This window comes from Haliaeetus albicilla, chromosome 5 (genome assembly GCF_947461875.1).
Source record: "Haliaeetus albicilla chromosome 5, bHalAlb1.1, whole genome shotgun sequence".
NCBI lineage: Eukaryota > Metazoa > Chordata > Aves > Accipitriformes > Accipitridae > Haliaeetus > Haliaeetus albicilla.
The window spans coordinates 24,950,173-24,973,413 of NC_091487.1; the positions used below are offsets into that span (position 1 = coordinate 24,950,173).

A 23,241-nucleotide genomic window follows, 5' to 3' on the forward strand; every position below is an offset into this window, starting at 1 on the left:
AGGGAAAGAAGAGAGACAAAAATAATCAGAAGCTGAAGTTGTTCCTTTAGGGTAACAGGAACCGTCATCTTGAAACAAACCATGGGTGTATGTAATATAAGAGCATGGTCATCCTTCACTATCTGTCTCCTTGAAGATCTCTCTAGCCGTGTAGCCTACAGGAAAGTGTTCTGCACAAGGGGTTATGTACTTTTCCCAGAAGCACAAGAACTGAGATCTCTCAGATTGATTACTCTGTTCACATCTGTATGTGCTCCCTTTTCTGCCCTCCCCATCCCATCAGCCTCCGTTTGACATTGCATCATCAGTTGCTATCATCATCAGTTTGGCATTGCCCACCACTCCCAATTCAGAGATGGCTGAGAAACTACCTCATTGACATTGATGCCATTCCTCTCCATGTAGGCCCTGTCATTCACCTGTCCCCCTTCCATAAACTCCATCAGAAGGACACGCCTTGTTGAGAGCTCCCAATAGATCCTGGGGACCTGAAAAAGGAACAGATGGATTAGGTCAAACAACAGGCTGTGAAAGCAAGGAGAATGTGTCACACGTAACCCAGAAAAGTGAAAATCGAAGAGGCTGAAGTGAGGACTTGTTTTTTTCCTGAGCACAAGGGAGGTAAATCCATCCACCAGCTTCTTCCCCAGGACAGCAGCAATGCATGCAAGGACAACACACCAATTCAACGGCAGCAGGATCTGTCCTCGTGCAACACTTCTAGCCATGCTCTACAAGATTTTGACCACCACCCACTACCACTGACATCTGAGAGCTTTCTTACCTGCTCTGCAGCTCCTCTAGCTGGGCTGTTTAACTATTACCTACTGCAAGTTTCTGAATCATCCACTCAGCTCCTTTAGACAGGAACTGCATCTCGTTTGCTACGCACAGGGCCCACTTATGCAGCTCTAAAAATGATAAGCCATCATCATAAATTGTATCTCTGCAGTGCCCCTTGGAACACAAACGCCTTCGAGCTGACAAACCATGCATACTTAGGCCATCTGCAATTAAACTGGGAGAAAAATCAAGTATCACAAATAAGGGGCTTGTCACAGAAACCCTGGGAGACCCTTAACTCTCTTATTGCCAATGTGACACAGTAACAATTCTAAAATGTCAAAGCACTTTTCATTCAACCTGCAGTAAATCAAGCTGAGTGAGGTACCAGTAAGAGGCCCAGTGTCACCAAGGGAGGCAGTGACGCAGGCATCGCTTAGGCTGGCTTCCCCTTTTCCAGCCTCTCTCTCCAGCCAAATTCTTTCCATGCTGAAGTCCCTAGTGTCAAGAGTCCTTTTGCTGAAGTTCCCTTTTGATATTCCTAACATCCCTGTGCTGACCAATCTCCCAAGCTGTCCAGATTTGCCTTTGCACGTGAGTGAAGCCACACAGGTACATTTTACCAAAGACATAAGGGAGCTCCACCCATTCCCATTACTGTGTCCCAATACAGATACACATTTTGGATCCTGTAAAGACAGCTGGCTGTGCAGCCCCCTTTCCTCACCTGCCTGACTCAGCTGTGGACTCAGGACTCTCACACTGCAAGTGTCCACTGCCTTGAGGCAGGACAGGAAGAGGTAAGGTGTGTTGTCCATCTAGCGCAACCAAAGCCAGGGGAACCAGCCAGGCCACTGTAGTTCATCATAACTCCTGAACAAGCAGCATTTGTTTTACATCCTGCTTGTAACTACTGACAGTGACTCAGTCCCTCACAAACTATCTGCCTCCCCCACTGTTTCTGTCCTAGAGAGACCATTTTCCCAATGTCACCCACTTCTACCTTACCATGTGTGTGCCACTTTAGATCAAAGGCTCTTTTGCTGAGCAATTCCAATATCTCTCAGTCCCATCGTTCAACACTCCTGACATACTTTGCATGTTAACTTTGCGTAGACTTTGATGCCAGAGATCCACTATGGACAAGGGGGATTCAGTTACTCACAGCCTTCCCAGCTTATCTGGATGTCCGTTCTTTGCAGTTAGATTGGTGAGAAAGCAAACCAAGTCCAAAACTAACAGCTGCCCAGCCCATCTAGCTCACTGATCCCTGCTGCTTTAAATCATTTCAGATGACACTCATTCTTGTCTCAAGATTTACAGGGGCAAGTCATGGGCTTGTAAAGCACTATCCATGCTCTTGGAGATGCCTCTCTCACTCACAGCCAAATTCTTCAGTGATTTTTTTAATTACTCACAGATGTTTGGCTGTAATGCTAGTGCATGGAAACAATTTATCTTTGGCTTTAAAAGCTCAAACAGGTTCACAGCACAAAATCTACTTCTCAGCTTTCTAGCGTGTTTAGGAAAATTAATGATACAGGAGCCCAATTCTTCTGTTGCCTTTGGGTGATGAACACATCTCTGAATTGGCAGGTCAGATGGGAGTATCCATTATTTAGCCATCTCAAGCCATTTGTTATTGTTACACATAGTGATATCATGATAGCTCCTTAACCCAGCGAGGAGGTGATTGGCCGTCTCCATGGGGATTTACTTCACAGTATCCTAGTTACAGCTGCAACGGATACAGCTCTCCAAGGTGCATCACTTCTGATAAGTGCCCACTCAGCAAAATCATTGGCCTTTGGCCTTCTGTAGACCTGGTGGCTTCTAGCTATCTGTGTCTACGGGAAGGCGACTGCTGCCACTGCAATCCAAAAGAACTGCCCCAAACCTGGAGTCAGGTGACAAGGAATTATAGCCCTGGCATGGAGGAAGCAAGGAAAAAATGGATGCATCAGCCTGTAAAGTCTAACAAAAACTCACCTCATTTCAGACATCTGTCACTTCCATCTTGGGACTTCTGCATAAACAGGAGGTGAAAACCTCATTTTGATATGTGTATGCAGGAGGGTCGAAATGAGGGTGCATTTTTTGCTGCCTTTATGTATATGCAAATGTAGTTACATCAGTGACTGTGCCCACAGCACTATGTGTGCTTGACCATACTTGTGTATTTCCAGAATGCACACAGTGGAGTTTTGGGCCTCTTGTATGTCAGCAAAAGATTTGTGCACGTGTGAGTTTGAAGATGTGAGCTTATTTCTTTCCAAGAAAGAGATGTACATGTCTGGTTGTATTTCAGACATTTGTCAGTGACTTTAGTCAGTGTGTAGCAGGGGAGGTGGGATAAGAGTGTCAGTGGGGAAGAGCAAAATATGGTTGCCGTTGAGTTTGTGTATGAAGGTAACATGAATGCACTAGCCATGGATGTGTATGAAGGATGTATGCTCAATTCCAGAGTGAGAATGTGCTTTTCATCCGGAGGAAGGATTCATGCGAACATGCTTCCTCCTGAGATACACAGTGTCCCCAATCCTACTTGACACCATCAGCTTCAGTCTAGCTTTTCTGTTTTATGTCCATTTCTTGCCCTCAGTTGAGATAAAGCCAGGAAAAGTGGCAAATTCATAGGTCTCTGGACAAGTTCAGAAACAGTGTTTTGGAAAATGAGTAGCAGGCTCCAGAGACTGCTGGCCCCAAGCCACCACTCCTCATCCAATATATGGTGCCTACAGTAGGAAACAGACAAGGAGGAAGCATGTCTCAAAGCAGTTTCTGATCTGTATCAGCAGAGCAGTCTAGGATGAACAACACAGAGGGACTGAACTCCCTTCTCCCTCTGTATGGTTCCTCTAGGTGGTGAATGAAGTGCACAAGACACATAAAGTGAGACTATTAATACACATACATGATGAACAACACAGAGGGACTGAACTCCCTTCTCCCTCTGTATGGTTCCTCTAGGTGGTGAATGAAGTGCACAAGACACATAAAGTGAGACTATTAATACACATACATACACAGAAATATGTGTTCCCTCACCTTCAGGAAGTCAAAGTTCCTGAGCATATGAGCAACCTTCTCAGCATTTCTGCCTTCATTGAGGAAATCCAGCTCCAAGGGCAGATTCTTCTTAGCTTCTTCCACCAGCCACATGAACTCAAAATCTGGAAAGATCTGCTTCACAACCAAGAGGAGAACCTGAGAACAAGGAAACAGACAATCAGCTGTATCCTGGCTCCAAAGCCACACAGCTACACACAGTGCTGTTTTGATAGGATCATTTCATGTAACTTACAGACAAAAAAACCCAACCTGCACCCCAAGTGCTTGTAGGGTTCCTGCAGTATCATAACACAACGCATGCCTTGGTTGTGCAACACACATTTCAGCCTGCCTTTCACACAGGCACATCTAGGAGTTAAATGATGGCACAGACACCAGAGGGTGCCCAGCTGCCTGCTGCCTAGAAATAAGTGAACAAAGCCCTGGAGAAGAGACCACATGGCCAGATCCTGCCAAGGGCATGGCCCAGGAGTGACTCTCTTCTGAGTCCTATAATTCTACAAGTCACTCTTTGGCTTCATTCAAACAGCCCTCAGATAATGCAGAAGAGGAAGATCTAAAGACTTGACACCTTTATGTTACTTCTTCCACTGCTGAGCAAGAATTTTGCTAGCACAGAAAATCCACTGGGCAGTTCAGAGAAGACAGTCGAGTTTGGATACAGGTAGTAGCCTACAGATCTTTAAAGTACACTTCTGGTACAGGTGAGAGGGCGAGTTGCTCCTCAGCATCAGTCACAGCCATCCTCAGCAATGCTGAGGTGGTGTTTTCTAAGTATCATACATCCACCACCTGGCATCTTCTTCTTAAAGGGATAAGGTATTCAGCTGCACAGGGCCTTGGAAAGCCCAGCTGAAAAGTTCCTGGAAATGTTTGCTTAAAGCAACACTTAAGGGGCAAGTGATGGCCAGTCCTTCCTGAAGAAAATCAAGATTATGCGATTGGATGGAATAATCAAAGCTGCACAGCGGCCAAGCATGCTTTGTGTTCAAATGAAGGTCCAGTTTCTCAACCAGCATCACAAATTTACACAAGCTGACAATCTGGACTACATCTTAAGGAAAAGAATTCATTTGGCTTTTTTAACTACTTGAGTCATGAAACAAGAATAAAACATAAAAATGCAATCTACTTTGCTGTCTGTATCTTAATTGTTCTGTACATCCATCTGAAAACAAAAACAGACTTGTCAGTGTGTGTTCCTGGACAGTTTCCCTTTCTAGATCTCCACTGTCGAGGTGGGAATTCCTGCACTGCAGGAGAAACATTTAAAGCATACACAGAAAGCTGCTATCGTTGAAATGTATGACAAAAAATAAATTTATGAACCATCACTGCTCCTGTTCAGCTGTGTGAAAACGTTTGTTCTCCACCCCTGTCTCTACTTCTCTTATCTAAATGTCAGTTCCAAACTCAATGTTCCTTTAAAAATGTAATCACCAGGTTCCAGACACTATTGAATGATTTTTCTACTGTTATATCTAGAGGCATAAATCCTTTCAAATTTATGTCACCCAAATGAAATGTAACCAGTGATCTTCATGAACATGTACATAAACTTTATAGGGGCTGCAGGATTATTTCATTGGTGCCTGATGTGAGAAAATTCATGCATTGTTTTTTGCTTTCTTTAAATGCTGTTTTTAATCAATTTGCCAACTGACCATCAGCAGGGACATACTTAACAAGTATTTGGCCTGTCCCTTTTCTGACATCTGTCTCACATATTGTCTTGAAATAAGTATTGATATAAGAAGAGCAGTGAGGTATCTCTCTCTGGATTTATCAGATGCTGTACTGATTTTTAAAGAGTCAGCACTGATGCTATGAAACCTCAAGTGAATTTAGGAATTTTCCATCTAGCTTTTCCCATTCAGATTCCTTCCCATCAGTCTCTAAATAAGACCAACTCCATCAATATTTAAATCAACATCCTACCTAGCTGCAATGTCTGTCTGATTCTTAAAGGACCAGAACCTCAGTGCACATAATCTGGCTTTCAGTGCAGCCTACACAGAAATAGTCCCACACAAGAATATGATGATGCATGTAAGCCAACACTGCACAAGTGACCCTTTAAAAACAAGACTGCATGTGCCAAGTTGTGAGCTACTTTCCCATAGCTGTATGTACACAACAGATCTCAAGGATGACAAATTAGACTGTCTGTAGAGGAAGGACAAAACTAAATTGCCGAAAGGAAATACACTGCTTTAGTTTCAAGTTTCCCAGGAGGATTAGTCTAAAAACAGAAAAGACAGGAATAATTCTAAAATTATTTGTTTAAATGCCTCTTACCAGTTTAACCAGCAATCACAGCAACATAGTCCGAGGGGGGAATTTTTCTGTGATACCCACTGTTAAAAGGGCAAATGTCCCAAGGTGGGTCTAGGTCTTGGCTCATTCATACACAATCCTCTTATTGCCCTGGTTTCACAGTCTTTCATTACCTGCTCATCCTTCTTCCTTGACCGCTTAGTTTCTGCCATCATGTCCTGGGCAGGAGTGAAGGATGCCATAAGCCCCCTGAGAACTGCTGTGACTGTGATGACTCACAAAAGCAAACTCATTGGGCAGACCACTGCAGTCAGTCCTGGGGAGGACCTGAATCTAATCCAAATCTACAGCTGGACCCAAAACCAGTTCACAGAGTTCTCTGTTCTCAAACCAGCACTGAAACAGACATGTCCCATCTTACTGGGACATCTTTATTGAATCCGAAAATTTCTTTCACTACAAGTTCAAAACAAATATTCAGCTGCAAACTGATGTGCTCCAGCTGGAACCAGCTGTGCTTCTTTGCACACTAGCCAGGATTGCTCAAAGCAGGATGTTTTAGCTGCCTAAAGAAGCTTTAGTTATGTGCTCCTCTGAGAGGGTGCTGGCAGGACCTTTGATTCCTGATCTCCTGTGATGGAGAACTGTGTGTCATTGCATCACCAGTACCCTCTAAACACTTATCAGATCCCCTCAGCTTAATCTTCTCCTCTTTAGTCCCATAGACATACACAGAATCATAGAATTGTTTAGGCTGGAAAAGACCTTTAAGATCATCGAGTCCAACCATCAACCATGCCCACTAAACCATGTCCTGAAGTGCCTTGTCTACGCGCTTTTTGAATACCTCCAGGGATTATGACACCACCACTTCTCTGGGCAGCCTGTTCCAATGCCTGACATGTCTGCCAATGGATGTGCACATTACTGTACTATACGTACAGATACATGCTTATTAGGAGAGCTAAAAGCTTTAGTGTTACCATTTACAGGCCTAATCCTTCCCTTCTCCTCCACCTCAGCCCCACCTCTATTTCCTCTTCCATACCATACCGCTGGCATCTTTGAGTATTGCAATGCAGTGCAGTGCCACAGCTTTTCTCCAGTCCTCCCTTCAATGGGCTAGAATTAGAAGTTTGGGAGAAGCTACAGCATTGCACTGGGAACATAAGTGGTACCCACCATTCAGGAGAGGAACAGGAGACAGACATTGTTCCTAGCTGAATCCCTCATTTGTGTGTCTGCCTGTTAGGTGACTCCATATTTCAGTGTTTTTGTTTCCAGCATGAATCAGTTAAGCATTAAGGAGCTGATCAAGAAACAGAACTGAATCATAGCAACCTCAGCCACTGTTGAATCCACACTGGAATTTAATTGAAGAAAAACACACTAATCATGGGGAATGATTTTTCTTTGGCCACACAGACCTGACTGCAAGGGAAACTGAGACCAGTTTAATAAATCCCTCAGTGAGCACGCAGGCTGAAGAGACACTTCAGGACTCGCTCTCTGGGTTTTAAATCTCATATGGACTTACTCTGATGTCATTCATGTTTACCTGTCTTCTCCCGCTGCCCCCCTTCACTCTTACCCTCTCGTTCAGTCTCTCCATCCACACAACCGCCTACACTGCAATCCTCACCAACTTTCTGTATTACTCCCGTAAGACAACATTTATCTCTGTGGAGGTTTCAAAGCTACAAGATAGTGGCGTTATACCTGCTTACACCATGAGTGAATGTGGCCCCCACACATTTCAATGGCAATTGCTCTGTAAGTGAAAGTCAACAGGTAGTTTTACCTCCATGAGCAAAATATCCTTGGAGCTCTGAGCTTGGACCTTTGGGTGCTGGATTTTCACTGCCACCGTTCTCCCATCCTGCAGCACTGCCTTGTGCACCTGGGCTAGCGATGCGGCTCCCAAAGGAGTGTCCTCAAAACTCACGAAGAGCTCTTTTATCTGCAGGAGAAGAGAAAGAGATATCAGCTTGGGGTACCAGAGACCATCCTAAGGAAAGCCCTGCCCACAGGCCAGAGACAGTGTGTGCCAAAGCTGGGCATGCTCAGCTCTTTCATCCTTCCTCTGTCCCCTGCCTGAGCCTTGTCACTGCTTGGCCTCCCGGTGAAGCCTGCCAAGCACAGAAGTGCCCCGGAGATACTCTGCTTATGGAAGCCTGTAGCAGAGCCCCAGCAGTGCATTTCAGCTAGGACATGGAGTGGCCAGGTAGCATGTGAGGGACCCCTCCAGGCTGTCCTGAAAATGGGTTGGAGCAATTATGGTCAGCATCCTTGGTTGTTACTGGGTGCAGAAGCCAACAGCTGTCCCTTTGCATATATTTCTCTTGCAGATTATTTAATACCACCTACCATCCCCCCCTGAAACCTGACAGTGCATATTCCCATGCATTACACCTGCGTCAGCTAGCTTACTGGGTGAAAGCCAGCACATGACCAGGAGCAGTGGTAAGGGCTGGATTCAGGGCAGGGGGACAAAAATTGCAGTTTGCACCTCTGATGACTTGGCCTGAAAACATGTCTTATGTGATGGACTTTCTCACACCTCCAATAAAAGTAATCAGTGCTCTTAGCTCAGAAAAAGCACCAGGTGGGGCCAGCAAAGTGCTTTGCAGGCAGGAGAGGAAATTACTAGCAGCTCTGGCTGTGAAACTCAGGAGTAGACTATAAGGACAGTTGCAGATGAAGAAGTAGATTTACCAGGGTGATGTCCAGGAAGCAAAAACCTAGACAGACATGGGTGAGGCAAGGGGAGATGGGCAAAGGCCCATCTGCTCTGCAGAATACAGCAAGCACCCTGCTAGAGACCCTCAGTGCAGCACAGGGCAGCTCAGGCCCTGGAAACTCTATTACCATGGTAGTGTGGTATCAGCCTGGCTGACCAGCCAGGCCCATCCGTGCAGTTAATTAGCTCAGAGGGAGTGCCAACATCATTATGTGGCTTCAGGCACGGAGCTAGTTCATGTAATGCTAGTTGAGGGTTTCTGTCCTGCTCTGTAGAGCAAGGTGCAGACAAGCTCTGAGGTATCCAGAAGTCAGCAAAGGGAACCTGTCCCACCCTTCCCGCAGGCTGGACTGATTTCGGGTGAGCAGTTAAGAAGCCTGTAATTTATGCAGTAACAAAAAGGAATGTCAGTGCATTTTTATAACCTGCTTTTTAAAAGGTAATTAAAGATGGGAGCTGCAGCGACCTAGTAATTAAATATGAATAAAGACCTTCTAAGCAAAGTCTTCATGCAAAGCGTTAAACGAATATTCTTTTTGCTGACAAGGAAGAAAAATACTATACAAGGAGCAGCCTGTTCCCTCCTGCAGCTGCCAGGGAATGAGCCCCCCACACCCCACTCTACCTCTTCTCTGCCAGCCCCTTCCACAGAATACTATTGCTAGCAACAAACTGCAGCATTTGCAGCAATTAGATTCCAACAGAGACTCAGCTGCCTCCAGTAATTCACCAGGATGGTCCATTTTATTTATTTATTTAATTCCCTTTGGTCCTGGCGGCAAAATCAATTAAGTAAAACAACTGCATTTAAAAACAACTAGTTATGCATTTTTTAATTACAGCAGGTCCATAATTCAAAGCTATTGACATTCGTGTCTCAAGAGAATCCAGTAAGGTACATTTATAGTAAGACCACATATAAATTGGATAAAATTCCATCTACTCTGGATTTCAAAAGCTTTTAATTGCCTACATGGTCAATCCAAACATTTTCACCAGTACTGAATGCATGCAGGGGAAAAAAACAGAGTTGCACATATTCCCTCTGGCAGGAATAATATATACAATATTCTTGTGTGACTAAGTTTTCTAACGAAACATCATTTGAAGAAAGCTGCCTCTGGGAGTTCTTTTGGGCAGAAGGATTTCATTTAAAAACTTGTTCTTTAGGACATGAAAGCCAGGTTAGCAGTCATGTCCATTACAGCCAGCCCAGTGGCCCTGCTGCAATTCAAGGGGGAATTTGTGAGCACCCATAGGCTGCAGGCAAGGGACTGCAACGGGGCCAGAGAATTGATGGCTCCGCCAGGAGCAGAAGGGTAGAGCGTGCACATGGGGGAGGGAGCGGATCACAGCCGGGCCATTACACGAGCAGGTGTGAGGCTGAGATAAAGCAGCAGCACAATTACGGCTGGGCTCCAGGACCCCCACTTAGCAAATCACCCTCATTCATTATGACATTGTCCTTTAGCAGCTTGCTGGAGGCAGCTAGTGCCTCTGATGCAGGCTGTGTGTCCCAGACAGGCAAAAGCACGCGAGAGGCTGTATGACACAGAAGCAGAGAAGAGGTGAGCCAGGCTCCCACGCTGCCTGCCGGAGAACAGGGTCCTTCGTAAGGGAGGGCGGCTGCACCCATTGCATGCAGGCAGGGAGTTCCTGGAGCAGGCTGCAGGCTCTTACTGCTCACAAGCACCCTTAACAAAAACTCTAACCATCATTTCCAGGATGGATAATTAGCAAGCAAAGGTCTGGGACAGTCTCGGAGCCCACCTGACATGGTACCTAAGGAACTCTCCTTTCAGGCCGCACCTAGTTTCAAAGGGCCTTATCAAACTGGCTGTTACCATCTGTAATCCTGGCAGGAGATGAAACAAGCATAGTTTCCAGACAGGTTTAATAGAGAGAAAAGGAACTTTAGGGCTGCTCTTTCAAAGGAACAGGACAGCCAGCTCCTGGTTTACAGCTGTACAGGTGAGTGGTGTCCCTGCGTGCAGCGGTTTCCCTCAGCAGCCTTCTGCACAGCCAGCTCCCAACTGGGCATGTGCTCAACCAGCAAATGAATGTGTCACTGTACTTCACTGCCTGGAAACACAGCCCTGACTGTTTAATTCTGAAGAATGAAGCTCGTTTAATTTTAAATATGCAAAATCTTTTCATGATTGTTGGTATTAGTATTCACACCTCAGGGAGCTGATAAAAAAGCTCTTACAGGATTTATCTACTTAGACCCTTATTAGTATGTATTTGTGCTGAGGTTGCACCTAGAGACCATCATTAAGCCCAGAATGCCATTGTGCAAGGTGCACAGCCACTGCAGTCCCTGTACAAACTCACGCTTTCCAGGAGTCCCCAGTTGTCACTTACAGGCCTCCTCACATGCTGAAGTGCCTTCCCAAAGCATACGCTGCTCTGCCTGAGATCTGTGGCACACACCGGCTGATGCCACAATGCTGAGCATCAGAATGCCTCAGTATTTTTTGTGAATCCTGTCCTTAAGCACTTAGGAAGTTACTGGAAGTCAATTGGATTTAAGCTCCCAAATCCTGAGTCCTTTCTGAAAGCATTACTTTACAGGACCTGCCCAGCATGTTTTGAGAAGTCTTTGACAGAGCTGGGATTTAACCCAGATATCCCCAGTTCCAGCCTGGTCTTAATCTCCAAACCATAAATGTTAAATGTGCATGTCTTGCTAGTTAATTTCTTTTGAAATACACTGCCTCTTAATCCTAACCTTTTTATATCCACGTGCTGCAGCAAATGATCAAATATTACCCCTGGTTTCAACCTGCCCACTCCAGAGAGAGGTATGCTCCCTTCCCTCTCCAGAAAGGCTGCTAACAAGGTACCCTGGAGCAGGAGCCTAAATCATGGAGTCCCTTCCTGGCCCAGCACTATGTAACATCATCCCGAGTGGGATGTGGTGGCTCTGCTCTGCCATAGTGACCACAGCAGATGAACGGTGGCTATGTGTCAGCAGTCTGTTCAGGACAAACTTAAGGTGCAGTGGGATGCAGGATCACTAACAGAAGGTGTCTCAACAGCCCAGCCCTGTTTAGCTGGCAGGCTGAACCCCTTCCAGCGTGGTGCTCCAGACCCCTGTACGTGGTGCAGCCAGAAAGAGGCCACTATGGGGTCTAAGAAAGAATATTTTGCATTACAATTCCTATCCAAGAGGTTTCCAGCAGAGTCCAGGGCAGTTTGCAAAATCCTGGTTTTCCACAACCACTTACAAAGAACCTTTTGTCAACTCTGCCAGAGCTGAACCAGTCCAGTACAGGTGGTGTCAGTGAGGAGACTTTCAAATGCTCAGCATTTCCCAGGGGAAGAGAGTCCTTCACCAAAGCATTTCAAAATTGCCTTCAAATACTTCCCAGGAATTCAAAGGACTCTTCAGCCTGGAAAGAGAAACAATGGGGAGGGAATGTCACAGAGCTCTGTAAAATCACTTCTGTCATGGAGAACAGGATTGGGAATGCTTGTTCACTCCATAGAAGAACTTGGGAGCAGCAAATTGTCAATTAGCACACAAGATTACCAGACGGCAGGATTAAAAAAAGCAAAAAGAAGTATTTTTTTCCCCATACCAACGAAGCTGTGGAACTCATTGCCACAGGAGGTTATGAATACCAGAAGTCCAGGTAGTTAGATAAATCAATGAAGAAAATCCATCACAAGTTATTAAACACCAAGATACAATCTCTGGCCCTGGAAATCTCTAACCTTCAGATTACAGGATTCGGGAAGATCATTCCAGGTAAAGCTTAACTGTATGCCTGCCATGCTTTTAAAGCCTTTGTATCTTAGCCAACACTGGCTACAGTTAGAGGCAGAGCGGTGGGCTTCAGCTTTTGGTCTGATCTGTTCAGTCATCCTTATGTCCTTTAGAAGCTCTTCCCACCAGCCCGACCAGTCCCAATAACAGCAGGATGGACAACGGAGGAATTGTTTCACCTGCTGCTAGCCTGGGACTCAGTTACTGTTTGACAGCCTACAAAGTTACTGATAGACCCTGTAAGTTTCTGAGTGCAAAGGGTATGGGGGAACCACAGCTGGAAGTGGCCCAGTCTCCAGGGTAAACTCTAAGCTCTGGTAACAGTGCCTCTTCATGAAATGTCTGTTGTGTAACTTACAGACAATAAAGTTGCTTCTGCTACAAAAGTAAGGTAAATATGCCAGAACTGAGTGTAAATATGCCCATGTCAGGGGACTCTGCCAGAGTCTGGCACATCTGGGGAACATGCAGCAGGAGCTGAGACCATCTCAGACAGAGACCATCTCCAGACACTTCACTGTGCTCCACAGCTTCACCAACCACAGCCATTTCACAAAAAGGGGCCCAACAGGGATGATGCTATTCTTTTATCACCAAAAAGCAATGCAAACCGAAACATTCAAAACCTCAACCACAATTTCACAGCAGATCTCCTCTTCTGATCACAGCATACTGTAACTGCTCCCGAGTCTTGCATTTTGTATTTGGAGATAGCAATCTGTGAGATGTCCTGCTATTTCAGAAGGGGCTGACTAGGCAACAGGATTAACTTGAACTTCTTGCCTCCAGGATACTCATCACAGGCCATGACACAACAGAGCTCCGTTAACAACAGTATTGTGTTGTGGTGGCCAGGAGCAGCTTGCAGTCTCCTAGCATTTTCATGCCATGCAGCAGCACAGGAAGATGCACATGGGGAAGCTGGTATAAATCCATTCAAGACAAAGGGAATCATACAGTTGGGAGATAGGTCCATGGTGGAAGCTGACAGCAAGAAAGTGATTAAGGCAGGTAAATTTTGCACATCTCCTTGTGCTGTGATTCTCCAAGCTGGAGCTCCCTTGATGAGGTGACTCGATTCATCTCTTTGTTCCATTCCTGATAGAGACAGCACTGAACAGTCCCCTCTTAATCATGGTTCCATGGATGGCAATTTGCTAAGGTGAGCTCAGTCTGTAGGAGCTTTCTGAGATTTACACAGGGATCATGCTGTCTGCATCCTCCCAGCTGAGACAATGCGGGGCACTGTGATAATGGGATTCATGAGCTTGCTGGAAAACAGACCAACACAATACCACTCTGGAAAAACAGCAGGTTTCCCAGGGAAGTTTTAGGGGCTGCAGCTGCCATCTTAACACTGCCTAGTACAATGCCCCCTCTATTTCATGTGGCAGAATAGCTGAAGAGTTACTCAGCTCTATGATATAGCATTTCCAAGGCTCGTGGCCCCCAGAACTTCTGGAATTCACTTTATTGATACTAGGACCCTATTGCTCTCAGAAGTCTGAATGCTTTTCCTGGACTAGGTTTAAGGCACGTGAACCTCATCCTTGGCTAGTCATCTTTTCAAGAACATAAACCATGTTCATGTAACTGTCCATGGCATGAAGGACCCACTGATCCCTACAAGTCTGCAAGACCAGAGTTCTAGCCACGAGAAAATGTTACCTTGGAGTAGAGTGATCTACTTCCCAGACAGCAAATCAGGGTTTTTTCCATTGTCCCAGCCTTTCTATCCCCTCTATGAAAACAAAATGTCACAGTGTTGCTCCAAGAATTATTAAGACAGCGAAAAGTGAAAGATTAGATTTATCGCAGCAGACAGTGGATTATGAAGAATAATTCATCAAATGTCAGAACAAACAGCCCACAATTTATAGGCGGCTTTGTTGAGTCAGTGAAATCTGATTGGACTTCTCCCCACCTAATGAATGCCAGGCCTAATTGATGGTTCCTAAATGCATCTGTCAAGAACATGTATTTATTAACTCAATATTTTTAATAATATTGTAGATATATACAGAATAGTGGTTTTCTTCTGAATGGTTCCTCTGGTGTTCATATTACATATACATAAGTGTGAACATATATAGAGGTATACACTGCATCCAGATGAATACAGCTAAAAGGTATTTATTCTGATGCACTGAAACAATTACATATGGCTTATTACACAAAATCCCTACATCTTTCAGTGCACAGGATGGCAAAGCAATGTGGTCCATTTCAAGGGGACATGTACATAAGGTGCCTGCCTAGAATTTGGAAGAGCTGAGCTCTAACATTGGCTCCCCCTGATATCCCATCTGATGCTGGGCCACACCATGTCACAGAGCTCATGCATGGATGAGCAGAATTAGGGCTGTCTACTCAGCTATAAATCTGCCCTTATTTAATTTCTCAGGACCAAATTTGTAACTTTAATATCTTTTTAAAAACCTATCTGTATAATACATATACAGCAGTTACTACACACACAGTCACAGACATGTAACTTCATCTGCCAAGGGTATACATTTGCTCCTGGCACACTGATTACTGCTAACTTGGTGAATCACTGCTAACGTTGCACAAAACCAGGGCTGTCCATCAACCATCAGCCTTTCTTCTGAGAAAGGGCTGTGAGCCAGCTGGGCTATGAAGTTCATCTTTTCCTGTTATTTCTACCTGGTACCACTTTGGTACTCTGCAGCCCACTATCAGCTATACCACTGAGAATCTTCTCTGGGATCCTACCAACAGCGTTTCCCAGTCACAAAGCCATGAATGTTAACAGCAAATGAACTCTGCTAAAGAAAAAGTCTTTGATCCCATCATCCGGAGACCAAAGCTGGCTCGCTCATTCACTGCCTGATACCTAGGATCCTGGCTATTCCCTGTTCTGCTCACCTACCATCCTCCTTCTGTAGTCTCTTCTGGCTAGAAAAACAGTGGCAAAGCCTACATGAAGCCACCCTTGCTTTCATCTCATACATCCACTGATCTGTACAGCAACAGTATCAGTCTACTTGCTATAGTACCTTTAATTGTTACAGAGCCATACTTTGAGGAAAAGCACCTTTTATTCCATCCCTGATGACTCCTGCTTAATAGTCTGTGCTCAGACACACACATGGTAGCTTCATTTATTTTCCTGAGTAAAGTCAGATCCTTAAGACAAGGCAGAACTGTCTAAGAATATCACTCATCCTGGATCGAAACCAATCTCAGTGGTGACAGCTACAACAGGCAGTAACAGCAAGGAGCAGACAGAGCTGATGTACGTCTCCTACGCTACCTGTGAGGTGGACCTCATCTCCCATCATTCTGAAAGGTGAGCCACTTACCCATGGCTCCCACAAACAAACAATATTCAGTCCAATAAAAGCAAGGATTGTCATGGGCAGACTGAAACCTAACTGGCTCAGGAACATCCTCCTGACTGGCACAAGGAGATAAATGTTTTTCATCGGTTAAGCTATTGGGTGTCCTACTACCTTCCAGAGACACAGGGTGCTAAGATTAATAGACTACCTGAGAGTCAATGCTTTCAACAGTTGGCATTCTACAGGTTTTCCACAAGCATCACCACAGCCTCTTCCATGCTTAGCTTCATTCAGCTGTTCTTTGTCCAAGTGCTGGTTTCACAAACCGCTCTGAAAGCGGACAGACTGCACATTAGACTTTTGACATAAGGCAGATATCAAGCTGGACAGTGGGAAAGCAGAGTCCAGATATTACCTGCAGGGCTAGCACAACATCTTTCGTAGCACAAGGGCATACGGCAAACCAAAGAGAGGAAACAGCAAAGCTGGGATGTCTCAGAACAAGTCTCTAACCCACCCACAAGTGTGAACATTACTCCTGGTCAAAGTACTCCATTTCAGACAATGCAAATAGCTTTCCCTCATGCCTGTAATCCCATGCTCAGAATTAAATTCCAAGAAGCTCTTTCTTTCCAAAATGTCCAGTAGCAAAGGAAAGATTTTGCTATTGGAAGCTGCATCATAATTTTAAGCCGCAAGTCCAGTTCACTTCCCTATAGAGAGGCTGGAAGGCAGAAGAACCTTACACCACTGAAATCAATTATTTCCTCAGGATCCCCCTGAGTGATAACAAAGTACCAGTCCCTCTAACCCTGATGTGGCCATTGGGAAAATGCTCATTTCCAGTTTCCAGATGCAGTTAATCAGCACAATGACCTAACTTGTTCAGCATCCCACACGTTCCACCTCAGAATAAACATCTTGTTCATCCTCCTGACATCCTAAACCACTTCCACAGCCCAGTCTGCCTGTGACTGGCCTCCAACAGCAGCTAGTGTTTCCTGATCCAGAGAGTCAAGCCAGAGTCCACCAGCAACTATGCTTGTGTGAAGAGAGAAGGTGGAAAATTATAATCTCTCAAAGTGCACATTAAATAGTGTCACTGTGCACTCTACTTTGCATGATATAAGCATCTTACAGTCTATGCTAAATGCACAGACCAAAGCAGAGTAAAGCTGAGGCATGTATATACATATATATTCCTATTCACGTCCTCCCATTCCATCATGCTGAAAAAGAAAGTACTGACTTGTGAGCTACTATTCCCTCCAATAGTGCAGGCTACGGGGCAGATGCTCCAACCTGCCCCATGTTCCCCGCCCTCCTCTTGCACATAAAAATGCTTCCCTTTATCTTAATTTGCTCTTTCATCATGAGCTGTCTCCCACTTGAACAATGCTCATTAAATCCACTCTTTTCTCTCTGTCTTTTTGGAGGAATATTGCTTCACCCACATCTCTCCTGTCTGTGAGGATGGAGCCACACTTGTTAATCGTTCAGACAGATTGGAATCACAGTCCTTCAAGAGCACACTTCTCCACTCCCAGCCATTTTTTTGTGTTTCAATTGAAAGCACTCTCTCTCTTTTTTTCTCTTTCTACACCTGCTAATAAAGGAAGCTTTCACTTGTTATACCAGCATGCAGTGAGAGCAGGGTAGAAAACAGCTCTCTGTCACCAGTAAACTTTCTTCTGCATCCCATCTGCCCAAAGGGACTCTTATTCCATGGTTCAGGAGGAGCAGCAGTGGCCCCTTTCTACTGAGCTCTTTGAGGCTTCCTGCGTTCTCTGCAACTCTTCAGCTCCCAAGCAATAGAGCTGAAAGTGCTAACATAGCAGGAACATCCCTGTAATTCCTAAGCACGGGAGCAGTTTCCTCAGCCTTCTGCTCCTCTATCAGCTCTGTTAGCATATCTGAGCAGCTTCCTTATCCCTTTCCCAGCTTTCCAGAGATGTTCCACAAAGCTCTGCTCACAGGCCCTAACCCCACCACTGCATCTGGATAATAGCTCACATAAAATTCCCACCTCCTTTCTGGTGACTTGTAGTTCTACCTCTGTATTCTAGATTAGCCTGCTTCTAGCCAAACTACAATTTCAGCCTGTCTCTCAGACATCTTCTTTCAGACAGTCATCGCCCTGTTCATATTCAACAAAGCTAAAGCACAGTTCCTGATCTTCCCACTCAAACCATCTCTCCTGTCTCCTTTCACAACAGACAATGTCACCAACTTTGTGTCAAGCATGCCTGCAGCCTTGGCCTTGTCATCAACATTGACCTCCCTCCAGATCTCATTTCCAGGCCAGGTCTGAATCTAGTACTAGACACTGAGTACTAATGCTCGCAAGTAACAGGTGACAACAATCCAAATGTTCTCCCCCTGTCCCCCCCCAAAGCTCCCATTTCCCTTGAGCCACACACAGAGTAAAACATGTGGGGGCCCCCAACATACCCAGAACCCCTTGATCAAGTTCCTGCAGACATATTCCCAAATGACATATCACCCCTACAGATGCCAACAGCCTGCTGCAAAGACAGCACATTTAGAAAGAATCATCAAACCATAGAACAGCCTAGGTTGGAAGTGACCTCAAAAGATCATCTGGTCCAACTTTTCACGGGAAAGGAAGCCTTGATGAGATTATCACATCTTGAAAACCTCCAGTGATGGAGAGTCTACCACATTGCTGTGGAGGTTGTTCCCATGATAGATAGTTCTCAATGTAAAAAATTTCTGTCTTATATCAAGACGAAACCTCTCCCAAAATGCCACAGAGACAGGGCCAGTTGGCACATTAAGCAAGGTAAGATGTAAGAAAGTATCCAGAAGCAAATGAATTTCCAAGACCATTTCGACTCCAGGCATAAACATACCCCTGCCACCCACTGGCTGAAACCTGAGTAGGAAAGGGTCAATGGACCCACAACAAACAGGCTCCACCTTAGTCACAGTCAGGCAGAGGGAGACTTTGCCAAGATGCCCCAAGGGCCCTGTCAGCAGTAAGCCTGCACATCAGCAGCAGTCCTGTGAGAAATAACCAGCTGCCAGAGCCTGAGGATATATAGAGACCTTCGGGAACACACATCACCTGTGCCTCATTTCAAATGCCTCTGATTCAGCTTTGAAAGCCTGTGAAACTTGAGAAGTGTGTGAAAGAAGGGGTGGTGGAGGAGCATTGTCTATGGGAAGGTTTATATGACTACACAGAGAGTGGTGAGGGGATGTGTGGGGGTGTATGTTTAGAAGAGGTGGGCTACAAGCACCTGATCGGCAAGTAAAGCTGTGCCAGGGCTTGCACAGAGAGTTAAGGAGGAGGCATGGGGCAGTGCATTTGTGTGCACAGCTTCTGTAGGGAATGGTAGCCAAAATCCTCCATCCACAAAGACGCAAGTGAAGAAGAGGGTCAGGACAGGTGTTTGTGTGTGTGTGCAGGCGCAGGGTGTGCAGTGGGAATGGACGGCTGCATTGCATCTTACATATGTGGTAGGACAGCACCGCATATATGATGTGAGTATATGCTACACTGACAGACCCTTCTACTCCAGCTCCTAAAATGGAGGTACACTCCCTTGAGTACTTTGTGGAATGCTTTTATGTGTCTCCTCAGAAAGGGATGAGGAAAAAGTGTTTCTAGGCCTGGGACAATGAGCAGGAATAACAGAAGCAGCATTGCACAATCCAGCAGCCTGTCACCAAGGTGAACAGAAGTATACTACAAAGAAAACACACAGAGGGCAAAGCCCAGTCGCAGCCAGATTCTGCCCAGCTATGTCCCTTCCTCAGGCTTTGGTCATAATCACATTGATGCAAGCGTGATAAAGTTTTATTGAAGCACAGCATTGCCCCAGAGTAATAGGACAGGGAAGTAGGAGTGAGGATCTGAGGCAGACATGGAAGTACATGTAGCCTGGCAGATGTGGGCAGCCTGAATTGAATTCATATCAAGAAAGGGATATAATGAGGTCACTACATTAGAAAAAAGATGCTAAAAAGGTACTAAAGCCCTGCTGAAGTCGTAAGGCTCATAAGCCAGTTACTGGTGCTGACTGTGCCTTGATGGGATACTGAAACACCGGCACACCTAGCAGGCCAGTCAATGCAAGAAGCACAGCTCTACGGCAGTCCACACCACAGAGAACAAGGTGCAGGGAGCAAAGGGAAGTCAAGGTAGAATAACTTACAAAGAGATCTGGATGGGACCCTGGAGTTTGTATGCTTTGCAGCCTACTCTCAGAAAAAATGTACAGAGATCCAGAAAAGTCATTCAAGAGACAGCTGCATGGCAAATTAAATCCACAGCCAACTCTGCCAACAGCATCACTGGCACCATGCTGGGGAAGGGGTTCTGTGCATCCCCTAATGACCAGTCATACAAACCCCAGAGCCCAGAGATCTCTGCCCTGATCCAGAGAGGAAAGTCCTATGCTAAGCCAGCCACATCATCTCCTGATTCTTTCTTGTCAATCTCTCCTCTGAAATCAACCTCTCCTTTCTTCTCCTGCCCATATTTCCCCTACTTTTCATGTCCCTGCTCTGATCCATCTGCTCCTTCTACAGTTTATTTATTATCTGTCTCTTCCTTCCAAGTTTTTTTCGCTTGCCCCCAGATCTTCTTGTTGGGCTGCCAGATCCCTGGTTCAGCGGTGTAACTCGCTGACTTGCTCTCCTTAAAGCAGTGTCTTCTCTCATGTAAATAAACCCTCCAAACCAAGCCTGTGAAATGGGCTTGTTCACTAAACTCTATGAATAGGAAAGTAGGCACAGCTGGCCTATTCATAATCAACATAAAAAATAGATTAGCACTTTACAGATTAAACATTATCGTTTCAACAGTTAACATAAATCAACTACACTTACAGGCCTAGCATTGCTGCTGCCACTGCAGGGTGACGAGCGTTGCAAAGGGAAGGGCTGCCAGTCCGGGGTGCAGTGGGAAACAGCTCGTTTGTCTTCCACCTTGAAAGTAAGTTCTCCTCTGGCACCCCCAGGGTGTACTGCTAGAGGTTGTTACAAGGAGAAAAGTGGGCTAAGGAAACAAAGGTAGGGGGTTAATTTTGATTAATTCACATGCATTTCTGAGCAATCCAGCAACCCACTATTCTAGAGTCGGAATTCAATTGCCCTACTTCCCTCCCTAGGGCTGATGCAGCTCAAAAACAGATGGAGCAACAGAATCAGACTCTGGAATAGGACCAGGGCAGGGAGCCTCTAAACACTGACTGGTATCTAGCTCTGTTTCCTACAGTTCAAAATCATTGGGCTCCTGTGGATAAGGTAAAGCAGTTTGGTAGGTTCTATCTAATGTAAGCAGGGGCACCCATCTCAAAAAACACCTCATCATAACCCAGGGAGCCACCTCACCGGAAGAAGGACTGAGGCCTGAGATAACACTTCAGACATGCCCTGTGGAGAGCAAAGCCAAGAGAGACTAACCCAGAGCCTGCACTAGCAGGTCAGCCTGCACCTCCACCTTTATCGGGTATAGGATACTTAAGTCACTGGAGATGCTCAACCCAACGAACTGTCATCAGTGTGCTATGGTTGTATAGTCAACAGAGAGATACGGCCCACAGAACCAGTACAGTCCCTACCCTTCCCTTCCTCCCTGCTCACTCACTGAGAACCACCCAGTGTCTCAAATGTTTAGCCTGGAGCAGCCAACCTGTAATTCCTAAGCTGGTCGTGATGATTGCGAGGGATTGGCAAAGGCCTTTGACAGGATATCCCATTAAGAACCAGCGTCACAGCTCTTTCAAACAAAAAGAAAAAAAAAATAAAAGAGAGGAAGAGGTTAGGTTACGGTCCAAAGGACAAAAGACAGCCTGGGACAAGAGGTGTGGGCTTAGAGGTTTTCTTGGCAGCCAGGGCAAAGACACTAGCAGTTCACAAAGGACAAGGAAGCAAAAGTTACATGGAGAGACTTCTTTAGTATAACCCCTCTTAACAAGCCCTGGTAATTTTAATTGCTCTAGCCTTTCTTGATAAATGGGAATAACAGTTAATAGACCTGAACCAATCAGTTACATCCAATAAGGTGTTTGGCAAAATTAGCTTTGTTCTCCACTCACAACTGACACCACTTCAGTTTCATTCATTATCTGAAATGAGCCAACTAATGTATATTTTCTACTAATCATTTGAAATTTGGAAGGGTTAGTGCTGAACAGCCTCTTCCAAGAACTTGCCAATTTGAGATGGAGTGGTTATGCGAGCTTTGTAAGGGAGAAAATCGTGGGTCTGCTTCAGCTGAGCTCTCCTGGCACAAGCAATAGGTCATGTGAGTTCATTGCTTCAGTTGTCACAGACAGCTTCACAGGTTTGGCTCTGAACCATGTAAAACCAAAGCACTGCAAAGCTTACAGAAAATAAGTGCAAAATGTGTTTAATGTTCACAAACATAACTTGATTTCCAAAGGCAACATGAGAAAACTTCCTCACTCTCAGGCTGGCCTGCCTACTGGGGACTGACGCACTTTGCTCACTAATGGCGGAAAGATATTTGAGACCCCTTAGATCCCGATTTTTGCTTCAGTTCTCAAAACACAAAAGCATGTTAAGTGTGAGGCTTCCCATGAGGAGAATTTCCAGTGTTCTCACCCATTGCAGCTTTTTCACAGGGAGGAAAACCTGCAGGCAGGGTTGAAGTGCTTTCTATAGCTCAGTATCCTTCCATGGAATTGGGAGCTGTCTCTCAGACAGATCTCAGAAGTGCCATAAAACAGAGCTTATTAGATCACTTTACACCTTAAAAATTCACAAAAATGCTATGTGTCTATTCTGTGTGTTAGGAAAATGCAGATATGCCAAGGTTGGGCCCTATAACTCCTTATTTCATCTTATGTCATTTGTTTCATCTACAAATAACCTATTGCCCAAAGTCGCCAGACTCACTGCATCATGTTTTCATGTTCCTGATGGGTCAAGAGCCAAGTAACTGGGCAGACATAAAATTCTGAAAGAAAACAGGAGATGCTAACCAGGCAGAATCAAGTAGGATATTAAAAGATCGGTGGGCAGGCAGATGACAGGATTCCCTGCTCCCTCAGAGAAAAATCAGGCACACTAAACCCAGCCTGTGTCTAGATCAGAGCACCAAGTAAGAATATTTCTGAGTGTATCAGCAGCAGGCTTTGAAACAGAAGCCAGTCCCTCCACATGGAAGCTCAGTGTTTCTGCCCTTGCCCAGATCCTGCTGTGTCATAAATGCATAGAGATTGCTGAGCAAATGAGACACACACCATCTTTGAAAAAAGAAAGTCTCCATATGCAAGAAGGCCACATAAGGACTATTA

General features: G+C 45.3%; 1 protein-coding gene across 4 annotated transcripts in view; it reads right to left on the bottom strand.

Annotated features, from left to right (window-relative positions):
- The window catches only part of ADCK1 (aarF domain containing kinase 1), an 81,593-nt gene that overhangs the window by 17,863 nt on the left and 40,489 nt on the right, over positions 1-23,241 (bottom strand). For all 4 annotated transcript variants that reach the window (XM_069783766.1, XM_069783765.1, XM_069783763.1 and 1 more), the window contains 3 exons: positions 7,934-8,092; positions 3,832-3,990; positions 372-488 (listed from right to left, as the gene is read on the bottom strand). In XM_069783766.1, the coding sequence (XP_069639867.1) occupies positions 372-488; positions 3,832-3,990; positions 7,934-8,092 (435 nt within the window). The remainder of the gene's footprint in view (positions 1-371; positions 489-3,831; positions 3,991-7,933; positions 8,093-23,241) is intronic.